Raw genomic sequence first — 12,454 nt, forward strand, 5'->3', positions numbered from 1 at the left:
CTCTAAGAACTGATTGCTCCTTCCCCAGTATAAACAAACAAGTAAGTACAGACTATTCTGGATAATTTTTAACGATGGTGAGCTATAGAGCTTTCACGGTGGTCTCTGAGAAATTGCCTTCTCTTATCAGCATCTTGTATGCTCCTCAAGCAGTGACTGTGCTTCATCTGCATAGAGCCGCCCATGCTTTTATCCCAGCGGCAGTGACTTAAACAAGGATGCTTGCAGATCTCATTAAGACATCACTTGCCTTCCAAGCCAACTCCGAGATGTGCACAGAGGCCACCACTCCCAGTCCCCTCAGAGAGTTAAATGTCCCACTTTCCCTAGTGCTGCTTGCACAATTGATAGCCTCCTTTCAACTCAGGGCACGCAACTTCACCGACTTGTGCAGGGTATGCACAGAGACGAGTGCGTGCGGGCATGGCTCTGACCGCCACGTGGAGTGGGCAGCAGCAGGTGCAGCGAAGGAGCCTGCGCCCCCCCAAAGGAGCCTGCGCCCTCCCAAAGGAGCCCTCTGCTCATCACTTTCATAGAGCAAGCACTAACTAACATGAAGTCAGCCTGGGAAGCCTTGCAGCTCATAGGCAGATGATCAAACACTAATCACGTGGCTGCCAACGTTAGCCCGGGGAAAGGATCTTAACTGACTGCAGCTTTTGTGTCATCACAGAAGACTTAAGGAAGAGCTCAACTGGGAAATGGGAACAGAATTAAAAAAAAAAAAAACCCACACAAAAAACAAAGAAAGAGAAAGGTAAGTCGGCAGGAGCTGTGCCCTTCAGGCTACCTTGGACAACCCCTGAATTCTGTACTGTGGTGTCTGAGCTCGAAGACACTGCTGCTATTCTGAGAAAAGCCCTTGCTGAAGAGCAGCCTATTTGCTGTCAGTCCTGCTGGGTAAGGCAGGGTTCTCTTGAGTAGCTCACTCCTTGCACAGCCTACCCCTTTATGCACTGCTCGCAAGTGAGGGAATGCTCTCCCCTGACAGAGCAAACCTTTGCTGCAATGGAGAAATGCAGTAATTTAGCACCCAGACAAATTATTTTGGGATTTCTACACTGTACCAAGGCTGACGCATCCCACAACCAAAGGGATGTGTGCTACAAATGTACCAGTTTTCTTTCTTGGGATTCTGTCTTCACTTAGTTTACAACTGTGCAATGATCTCAGGGATGAATTGTAGTGTCATCTAAACAGGTCTAGCATTGAAGCAAAATGTTTAGTTATTCAACATTTTTATCTGGCAATGGCATTTGGAGCAGTATCTCTACTTATGCATAGAAAGAAGCATTTTTTCCCCAAAGTGCCTAATGGCAATGAAGTATCAAATAACGGCAAGCAGCGTTATGCACACTCTTTAAGCTGAGAGTAAATTACCAAGCATGCGTTATTTTCTAAAATCAGAACCAGTCCCTTAATTGTATGGGCAAAATTCTTCAGCTGAGTCCCTCCACTCTCCTATATAAATTTCACATTCAGTTACACAGCCACACAACAGGGCTGTTGGAAGGAGTCACCGCTTACTTATAACCAAACCCACACCAGTATGACTAATCCCATCAGCTCTCTTACAGATTGAGAGTCTAATGGCTTCTATTTACAGCCTTTAAATAAAACAGCTTGTCGACATGTTTTTCACTCAGCAATACAACTAATTCTCATTTTGTGAAGAAGCAGCTGTAATACCCGCCTGATGCTTCAAAGCCATGAGACAGTACTTATGATCACACTCAGAAGAACACATTTGCATGCTGCCCAGTCAGCCTGGGAAGGTTCAAGTGCAGTCTTTCAGATCCCATGAAGATTTCAAGAAAACTTCCAAAGTTATGTTTCTTTACAGAACTATGCCTTGTTTTCTACTCTAATGCAACACTGCAACTGTCCACAAGGGTGAAAAAGCGCTTCTGCTGTTGTAGTAGGTTTGCGGTACTTCCTGCGCAGGCACAACTGGTCTGTGCAAGGAGGTAGGACATTCTTCTTCCAACTCTATGAAACAGCATGTCTTCAATGATTGGGAGGCTTCCCAGGGTTTTACACTGTGAGGGTACTTTCCTGCATTGTTGCTGCTCATACTAAAAGTTTCACTGTTATTTTTTCCCATGGTTAATGGACTTCCTTTATCTTTCCATCTACTGGAATCCTTCTATAGATCATCCACTGGAGAATGGATTCACATGACAAGTCTAAATATTTGACTTGTTGGCCAGCCTGGCAGCCTGTTTCCCACTTTCCCTCTGATTTCAAAGAGTAAGAACGCTGTTACCAACAGTGATGCCACTAGTCTGACTGCCATTTGTTGCAGTAGAGACCCTCCAGGAAAACAGAGCAATCACCAATGGCCATGGGAGCTCAGCTACAGTGACCATCTGACCTGCCTGCAACAGAGGCAAATTTGAAGTCCAGTTCCTTAGAACCCGTGGCACATAATAACTTGAGACATACCAACGACTACTGAGCTTGTGTGCTGAAGCACTTGAAGGCTCAGGCCCTCAAACCAACCTGAGTCTTTAGAGCTCATGTGTCTATTTTTCCACTCTGTCCACTGACAAGCAATCCTAAGAATCTGTCACTAGTAGGCAAAAATAGAAACAGCACAGGAAAAGCTATGGACCTCAAAAGTGTTTCTGGAATTTCAGTGCAGACAAATCTCTCATGATGAGCTTATGAAAGAACTGCCCCTGAAAGTACTATGGAGAACTTTTGAGAAAAAAAAAATCCTGTAAAGTTACAAAACAAAAGCCTTATTGCAGTAATTAAAAATTACTCTGTAGAGGATGGTGACGATAATATAAGAAGCTCATGATCTATCAGAACTCAAGTAAGCTGATAAATGCCTGGAAGGGTTAAGAAAACAGTCAGTTCAGAGAAAGCTTTGAGATTGAAATAGTATTCTCAGAACAATTTATAAGGAGGAAAGCTTTCCCCTTTTCGGGTCTGTAACACCACTAACAGACTTCAATGGAGGCTCCAGTTGTAGAGGACATAACCTTGGCCTCATACAAGACACAAGAGAAAACTTCAAGGTGTGTGATGGTAGATAACATGAGAGCCATGGAAAGTCTCCAGGCAATGGCCAATTCAGTGGAGCCATATGTCTGTCTCTGTTACATGCTGCAGGAAATACAAGTTAGAGCCAGAGCTGTTGGTGTCTAAGCCACGTGAAAAGAGCGTTCAAGCTTAATTCTAGGAAATTAATAGCCAGAAGAGATGCCACATTGACTCATGCAATTCTGTCTTTGATGGTGGCCACCTGTAGCTGTTTAGGAAAAAAGTATGGGAAATAAAGAGCAGAAGAAATCTTCTAATTCAACTATGGATGGATGGAGTCGCTTCATTTTCATATGTGAAATAAAGACAGAACGCGCCATATCTCAGTTTCCTAGGTTGTGACAAAGGGGTGGGGATGATTACAAATACTTCTGGCTTGTGTACTGTAAGGTTTCCTTTGATGTAAATTATCCTCCCTTCATGCATAGGCCATGTGCATCTCAGTCAAAAAGGCTCTACACTAAAATGAAGGGGAGAGAGAAATTATGTCAGCCCTCTGTTACTCAACAGTGAATTTGTGAACATGGGGAGAAGAGAGTTACAAAGCAGCCAGCTACCCCATGCAATGTCCGCAACACTGAGGATAAAGAGAAAACCTGGTATGAACAGATTCAATTTTAGGACTCTGAGCATTGTATCCTAAAACAATTGCAGCATTTCCCACTTACTTTTCTAGTATGAGGAAGGACTTCTGTGAGAAACTTATTTTCTAGGTTCTCCTTGGCTTTTGTCCTGCTAGTGAAGATAGCGAGGAGAGAAGCTGTTGTCCCTGCCCACCCCCTGGGCTCCCCCGACCCTGCCCAGGGCCCAGGACCCCATGTTAGTCCCTGGGGTCACCAGCTCCTGCCCCAGTGATGCTGCAGCAGGGCCGGTCTCCAGCTCCCCAAGCCCTGCGCTGCCCAGCCTGGCCCTTGCCCATCCTCATCCCCAGGGAGGTGCCCGATGCCTGGGGCTGAGGTTGCCCTGGTGCCCCCCGGCTGCCCTGCTCCTGGCTGGGGGTGGGACAGGCCCTGCTCCTGCCTGCCAGGCCCTGCCATGACTGACCCTGGTGGTCCTGGCGCCTGGCAGTGCCCTGATGGGAACCAGCCCAGAACTCCTTAGGAAACTGTGCACAGATCACAAATCTGCTCATGGTTGCTAGTGCAAGTCCACCCCCAGAGGGAAGAGGGTGGCTTGACCAGCTTCAAGCACTAATGTAAATCCTACCTACGTGGAAACAGAAGTTGCATTTACCCTGGTCATCTGCTCTGTTATTTGCTACGATCTCTACCACCTGCATGAGTTTTCTTCCACAACTTCTTGTCTGTTGCTAAAAAGACTCGTGCAGGAACAGTTTTCTTGGGGAAGACACACTGTGTGTCTGTGTGCAAGCTGGTCATTTTGCAGGCTCAGCAAAATTTCTCCCTGAATGTCAGCCCTTCGCAATGCTCCCCAGCACAGACAAGGCTTAAGTTCCTTTTGTCAGTGTCAGCCCCATCTCCCAGATTGTCCTTTTTAGTTCATTTTGAGAGTAAACAAAACCAACATGCATGAAAGTACCCCCAGCATGGAAGACCAGTGCCATGTGAGGCAGCAGGGAACAGCTAGTGCAATTTCGACACACGCTGCCTTTCCCACCGTTCACGGCAGATGAAGGACACACAGGGGCGGGCTGCCATCCCACTGCACATGAAATACATGTGGTTTCTCATTTTCCTGACGTGCCAGTTACGAGAAGTTTTATTCATTAAAAAAAAGAGAAAAAAGAAAAGGAGATCTCTGATATCTCCTTACATGTGGAGGCTGACTTGAAAAGTAGTGAGAAGAATTAAATAAAATAACTCTAGCCCATTAAGATATCTAGCCTGAGTTAACAACAGCCTATTTTCTTAGTACTCCTGTACTATGATCACACTCTCTCCTCCAGATAAAAGCAACAGAGCTTTGTAAGAAAAGTCAACTCACCTTTCTTGAACTGCTAGTGCTTTTAGCATTAGGTGGAGGAGACAATTTTCTGGTTGAGATGAAAGCCAGAGAGTTGAACAAAGGTTTCTTACCGTTAAGGACAATGCCATGCAAACAAAAGTGAACTTCTTGATATGTGTTGCTGTGACGGTGCTGTTGGTGTTCACCAGTTTATTGCTGGGGTTATTCTAGGGTGAGAGAAAGAGATAACGAGCATTAGCTTGGCTCCAGCCTAGCAGGAGGCTGACAGCACCAGGGTCATGTGTTGGACCTGACTGTCTGGGTACGTGCATGTCTGTCTTTGCTTGATTGCTTTTTAACCTGGAGCTTTCTGAGCACTGTGTACCACCACAGAGTATTTTCCGCTTAAACTGACAGCAGCTGCTCGTATGTTCACAGAGGGCTGAGTAATCTCACTACTTTTCTAAGGAATAAGTCCCATTTAACAAATTCTGCTCTGAAAAAGGGTGGTACCTCTTTCTAAGGAAACTCCACGTGATTTTTTTTACCTTAAAGTTTGTAGCATGTTTTCACAGGAAAATTAGGATTTCATTCCTTTTTACCACAGAGTGGTACTGAATCCATATGCCAGCGCAAGCACCTTTGCTGATCCAATTAGACAAGTAGGTAATATAAACAAAGCTCCTGGAACAGCTGGCTCCGTTAATGCAGTTTAATGAACAGAACATCATTAGGACTATTAGATGTTCCACCTTGAACATGGGCTCTGTACTCACATGGCTACAAAGTTTTATTTAAAGCAACAACAAAAACCCTCTTCCAAATGTCTAATATAGCAAATGAAGCTGAATATTTAAATTGCCCTCAGGGAACACATAAAAACAAACTAAATGGTCTGTGAAAGGAGAGGATGGGATATCAAAAGCAGGGCACCATTAGGAGCCCTGTAGCAAGAGGCTATTGGGTCATCTACTGCATTTACCCTGGGGCTGTTTGAGATACACAAGTATGTGCCCACGCTGATAAAACCTGTACCATGAGATGTACAACTTTTACTCATCCTTGATGTAACTTGGGTAGAACAGCAGCGTCTGCCACACGGTCAGCCTCCTTTATTGAAGTTACTCATAAGAGAAACAGGAACATATGCAAACACATATTGGGAGTGGACAAAGGGAAAGTGAGCTCTGTGAAGGGAACATCATTTCACACACATTTAAGTAGTTGATGGAATTTTGCAATTTAAAGCTTTTTGTGGTGATCAGTGCAGCGATGGCACCTGGACACCCCCACACTCCTGCCGAAATATCTGCTTGGAAGTTTGGGTGCATGAAGATGCATGTAGGCAACCCAGACTCTAAAGCAGGAAGCTACTCCTATATCTGCCCTTTTTGGGAACAGGTTATGAAAACTCTCTGCAAACACTTTTTTACACATCTATTCTTATGTCTTGTGTTTCTGAAGAAATACTTTGTTACCGTTAGTTTTTACACATGTGAGGATAGGCCTTGCTTATATCGCTCATCAGTGTTTAAACGAACTCTGTTGCATGGCTCAACTTTCTACCAAGGCTAAATAACAGCGAGGAAGGAAAGCACACCCAAAACCAGCCATCCAAAAGGGCTGCAAAGAAGAAGGGCTCTTGTTCTTTCCTACCTTGCTGCTGCTAACTCTGCTCTTGCTCTACTCTGCCCTTTAACTCTTGACCACGTACTCTTTATTCCTATCTCTTGCACACTGTTTAGTTCTTCGATCAAATCACTATGCAGGTTATGGAGCAAAAAGAGTATCTATTCCCATTTATTCATCAGATAAATAGCGCTCACGAGTGCTCTCACAGTCTGTGTCATTGCTCTGAATCAGACAGCACAGTCCACTAAGAATAACAGCATTATCATGGTATAAAACAGCAAACAGAGCACAGAACTAGGATATGCCTGTTTTCTTTCAGCAAATCAGTAGTAACCCTTAACCTGAGTCTAACTGCTAGGCCATGAGGTTGCTCTGGACATGGAGTCATATAAAAGTCTGAAGCAGGACTCCGCATCCCTCCTGCAAATATGAACAGAGATAACTATTTCCCTGTGAAGACAAGAAGACAATAATCTAACTTGTCTGGTAGAGCCACTGAAGAGGGCCATACTTTCTGGATCCCAAATCCCGTCAGCCAGCTAAGGCAACGTAGCGTGCTTCTGATGGCCATCAGCATCACCAGCTTTCTGAGTAACTGACAAAAGAAAATGGAGTTTGGATGCATGGAAACTGTTTCAGCATCTGAAAATCACAATGGAGGCTTTACAGAATTGGAAATAAAAAGTGGTTCTGTTTGGACTCTTCAGAGAACACCTTAGCTTAAGGAAACAAAGCTTTTCAAAGGCATGGTGACACGTGAATGATGTGTGACCAAGGGTAAAGCAATTCTCACAGCGATCTGAAAAAACCCACTGTGGGTTTCTGGTTTGGTAGTTAGTGTCTGAAAGAAATGGTGGAGGCATTTGCACACATGGCTGCCCAGATGAGATACACTTTATACCGCTGCTACCTCACTTAGCACATTTTATGCCAAACCGCTCTTAAAATGTGCAACTAAAATCCCTATTATATACTTTTTCGGCAACTAGATAAATTGTACCTATTTGTGCCTTACCACAGCTTTTCTTCCTCACATTTGTTCTGCAAGAGCTCTATAATAAGCTTTTTAACTGAAATAAACAAACAGACAAATCATGGTCTAATCCTGCCACCACTAAAGCTGTCAGCAAATCTTCCACCAGCTAAATGAAGCCTGGATTTAGGGTCTTAATTGCTGTTAATTTTGCTTGGCAATAACGCATTTGATTGTCGCTCAAAACAGATGAAGTTAGCAGCCCCTGTGTTTCCTGTCCCAAACCATTTTTATCTTGCAGTTTATTGGTTTTGCATCTGCAGTTCCTTTTCAGCAGCATGACCTCTGAGAAAGTCTGCATGTTGTATTTTATCTGACAGGTCAACTTAGCTGTACACAGGCAGGTTAAGAAGTTAGGACTGATTTGCCTTTTCTTTATTTTGTTTTTAAATTCTCCTTGGAAATATGGCGGATCATATCAAATGGGCCTTGCTTCAGTTAAATATGTCCCTGAGCGGGCAAGCAAGGAAAGTTTTCATCAATATTTGGAACCAGAAAGTTCAGTTACTAATTGATAAATAAAGGGAAGGACGGGATCTGGTATTTGAATTAGAGTGTTGCAGGACACGACTGTTCTTTGCACAACAGATGGGCTAGTGAGTACCAGTTCTAAAACGGAGCGAAATAGAGTCTGAACAAAATTAATTTTGGTTATATATTTACACTGTGCTGTGTTCCAGGAGCAGTCCTTGCATTCTTACATGATTTGCCAACAAAAATCTTCATAGTCTTGGTCAACTAAGTCAGTGCTACTAAATTAATCTATGTTATCTGTGTTACCATCAGTCTATAAAACACCCTTTGCTAAATACTAATATAAGCAAATGAACTTAAACCCATTTGAGAGATACTGCAGAATCTGGAGAAAAGGCGTGAGCTTGCTCACTCACCACTGGATGCTTTGTGAGAAATCACTTTATTAGCTAAGTAGCTACATCATAGTTAGTTAATAAGCGAGGACATGTTTTAATCCTTAAAAATACAGCACCTATCTATTCAAAAGGTAGCTTAGTACCTTGTAACACAGAGCTAAGGTTAAAATCATAAATTAAACAACATGATGGCTTGAAGCCATCAAAACCCAATTCATTTTAACTAGGATTTTAAGAAAACCTTATCAGTGGGACAAGGAACAATAGGTATCAAAAGCAAATGTAAAGAGAAGCAAAACAATAAATGGCCATTAATACAGCTCTATTTAATCTTTGGTTGTTTACTTTTTGAAGAATCTGTTACACTCGATTATGGAGCCATGTACTAACTTTCTTCCTATTTTTTTGGCAGAAATTCCTCTGACATCACTGAACCCATCCCTAAATTAAAATGCTGTAATAGAGAGAAAGAGGAGGCCCACAGATGTGAAATGACACGAAAGGTATTTCTTATACCCCTAACATGGGCACTCACCTTGTCAAAAGCAGGGTATACCGCTCTGATCTCTGTCAGCCAGCCATACGGCATGTGTCCCACAGGATACGTAGCTGTCAGAATCGCCACTGCCTATGAAAAGGAACAGGGAAACACAAACTTCAAATCTTCAAACAGAACAGTCAAACTAATGTAGGGTGCCATTTCCCACCAATATCATCACCACATTGACCTTCACGCAATGAGATATCAGGCAGGCGACTGGAAACTCTTTGTTTCAGGAAGACCATCAGAGTGGCCATCATTCAGCCCAGTATTTTAAGTTTAGGGAATCTTTTGTGCCATGAAGCTACATTACTCAGTTTTGTTGTCTCACCATCACTCTGATACTTTGGGATAATAGTTAACTTGGGCTGGTGTGTGCTCCTCAGCTCCCTCCCACATTGCTCCTGACTTATTTTACCTACAGACATCCGAGTAGCAGAATCTTAATCTATATACGTTTTACTTGGTTATTTGTAAGTAAAACAGTTTTAAGTAAGACAGACCGACTGGAAAACAGTAGACCTCAGTGGCCGACTGACTTCAGACATCAAACCGACTGTTCTGGGGCAGGAGGCACTTATGAGCAAATGCTCTCCCCACTTTAGTGTTAATCAATGAAAACCAGACAAAAATAATTCCAGGTGACCATTTTTATCATGAGAAACTCACCACCTGCAATTTAAAACTAGGCCCTTTTGCACTTTCACAAGTACAATCCAAGTGGTACATCAAAAACACACTCATGTATGAAAGATTTTACTGATGCTTTCAATTTCTGAAGAAGCAGCCCACCTCTCTTAATTCCAGAAATCAAAGCGTTTGACTGCCTTTTGTTTGCAGGTTCAGATCTGTTACAATTCATCTAAATTCAGATTCATTTTAAATCTGGCAATGGTAGTGTTAAGAAAAACCTTTTTTAACTACTGCTGTCTCTGTTTTGCTCCTAAACTTTTGATGTATGTTTTGTTGGTTATATCTGACCCCATTTTCCTGTTATAAATGTAATTGCTGTCCCTGCTTGGTTAAAGATCTATACAAACACAGGACCATGTAACAAGCTAATTTGTTCCCTGTGCTGTTTAAAAGGGAGGGGGGGAAGTAGTAATATCCACAGAGAGGAAGAGAGGGGGACAGATTCTTCCCTACTAATCTTACAACTGACAGTTGCCGATATTATTGAACAGCGGACCTGTAAAACTCCCGTGTATACTGAGGCTCCAGACAATGATGCTATCCCTGTGGCCAGCACCTCCCTTTTCAGAGGCAATTATTTCAGAAATCAGAGAAAGTTGAAATGTGACAGTTACTGTTAGTGTAAAAAGCCTGCTATGACATGTATTTGGAGTCATCCCACTAGCCACAAAATGCAGTTGGCTAGCCATGAAATGTGATGCATCTAAAATCAGAAGTCACCAAGAAATACAAAACTGATCCCTGCTAACATGCTCTGGCTCCCCTTATACTGAGACTGCTATTAATGCACAGGCTGATCCCTGATTTACAGATGTAAAAGTGTAATGTAAAAGTTACGCTTCCTAAATTCTCTCTCCACAGCTGTTTATTTGCAGTCACTGGCAACTCCTGTGTGAATGAATTACACACTATCACAAACAAGCAGTGCTGAGAGAATGTTTGTTGGGCATCAGCTGTTTGAATTTTCCTTTCCATTTAGTATCTTAGAGCTCTGTTTTTCTTAGAGAAAAAACAGGAGAGATTTGCTAATGACTACATGGATCTAGACGTCCTCCCACTGAAACTGGCAGCAAAGGTCCCTCAGACTTCTTAAGAGAATAGGTCAGCTCACGGTGAGCATTGGTGAAGGCTCTGCATTACAACCATAAGTCTGGCTCCTGTCAGCTGCAGGAGACTATTGGAGTAATCTGAAATTCCTCAAGAGAAACAGGGTACATTTCATATCCCAACCAGGAGACAGATTTTTTTTTAATGATGTGCTGCCTTACATCTCTACCCTATTCTGTGTGATGCACTGACAGCTAACAGCAGTTTCACATCAGTTTTCACAGCCATAAATATAGATGACAGGAAACAGCAGGACACGGCTGTTTTAGGACAATTGTCCTAAAATCTCTGGGATCTGAGTGCTCCAGAGCATAGGTACCTATACGTAGAGCATGAAAACCTGGGACGCTGGAACTGTTCAGTGAAAAATTCCTACTGGTCTTGTTGAGGGTGAGGTCCCACTAGGCCTGGCAGAAATGCTCATGGTAAGAGTCCAAGCAGTCCTCTTTTCAAGAATAAAGACAGCGCTAAACAGAAGTGTACTTAGGCCAATTTTTTCTTGCCAGCACAGCTGAGAAGAGAAACACAGAGGCAACTCTATGTAAATGGTCATTTGCAGCAATGGGCAGCACTGACTTTCTTACCTCTGTGGCTGTAGAACTGCCACCTAGGTCCCGGGAGACAAAGAGGTTGACAATGGGCCTACTTATTCGCTGAGTTGCCAAAATTAATGCCAAAGGCCACCAGAAACTCAGCATCTTCCTTATTGTAGCCTCTCCCTGCAACACATAGGAAAAAATAAAAAAGAGAAGTGGGTTTGGAAAAAAACATTCAGAACTGAACCAAATGCACAAAGGATTTTTGCTTTTCCCACCCATTGTTAGTTTGGTACATCCATTTCAATAGTTTTCAATATGAGGAGCCTAAAATATTTTCACTCATGTTAGTAATACTGATTCAAAAGAAGCTGTGTCATGGATCTCAATAAATAATGCATAAGATACCTATCTGCATAATTTGTTGTGGCTATCAGACAAAGATATGTGAAAACCAATATGACATTTGAGGAAAAAGAGGAATTTTGAGACCTTCCTCTCTGTGAAATAAGGTGTCCACTTAGTTCATGCTGGGCTGTCTTACAGCTCAGAACAGAGCTCAGCACAGAGGTGCTCAGCAGACAGCACATCACACCACGGGAAGCATTGCCTCATGTGCACTGTTGCTGGAATAGTTTCTACAATGCTTCTTTAAGTGAAAATATTTTTTCCTGCAGGATGGAGAGAGGACGCCCTTCATGCACAGTGGTTTAGTACAGTATTGTAACACAAAAAGCAAGTTTGAAATTACTGAATTTGAAAAAGCGCAATGTATTAAGACATACCCCCATTTCAGGCCCACTCCTGTCAGGAATAACATCATGTATGTTCCTGTAGTATCCGAGGCATAATGTGGTACATCGGACAAGTGCTCCCATGTATAAGGACAAGATTGGGATCAAGAGAGGCTCCCTGCACTCCAAGTGACTGTGAAGCAAAATGGCTACAAAAACAACCTGCAAGGCAAACAAATAAATGGTTAGTAATTTGTCTATGTGTTTATTTAGGGCTATCATATCTCCTGTCTGACTCCAGGCTAGTCCATCTGAACCAACAACCATGTGTGACTGCAGTACCTATCTGA

General features: G+C 42.9%; 1 protein-coding gene across 1 annotated transcript in view; it reads right to left on the reverse strand.

Annotated features, from left to right (window-relative positions):
* Positions 1-12,454, reverse strand: part of ANKH (ANKH inorganic pyrophosphate transport regulator) — a 100,935-nt gene that overhangs the window by 18,082 nt on the left and 70,399 nt on the right. The window contains exons 5-8 of the mRNA XM_075744837.1: positions 12,156-12,326; positions 11,419-11,553; positions 9,029-9,121; positions 5,088-5,183 (exon numbers count right to left, since the gene is read on the reverse strand). Coding sequence (XP_075600952.1) covers positions 5,088-5,183; positions 9,029-9,121; positions 11,419-11,553; positions 12,156-12,326 — 495 coding nt within the window. The remainder of the gene's footprint in view (positions 1-5,087; positions 5,184-9,028; positions 9,122-11,418; positions 11,554-12,155; positions 12,327-12,454) is intronic.

The sequence above is a fragment of the Balearica regulorum genome, chromosome 2 (assembly GCF_011004875.1).
Source record: "Balearica regulorum gibbericeps isolate bBalReg1 chromosome 2, bBalReg1.pri, whole genome shotgun sequence".
In the NCBI taxonomy this organism is placed as follows: Eukaryota; Metazoa; Chordata; class Aves; order Gruiformes; family Gruidae; genus Balearica; species Balearica regulorum.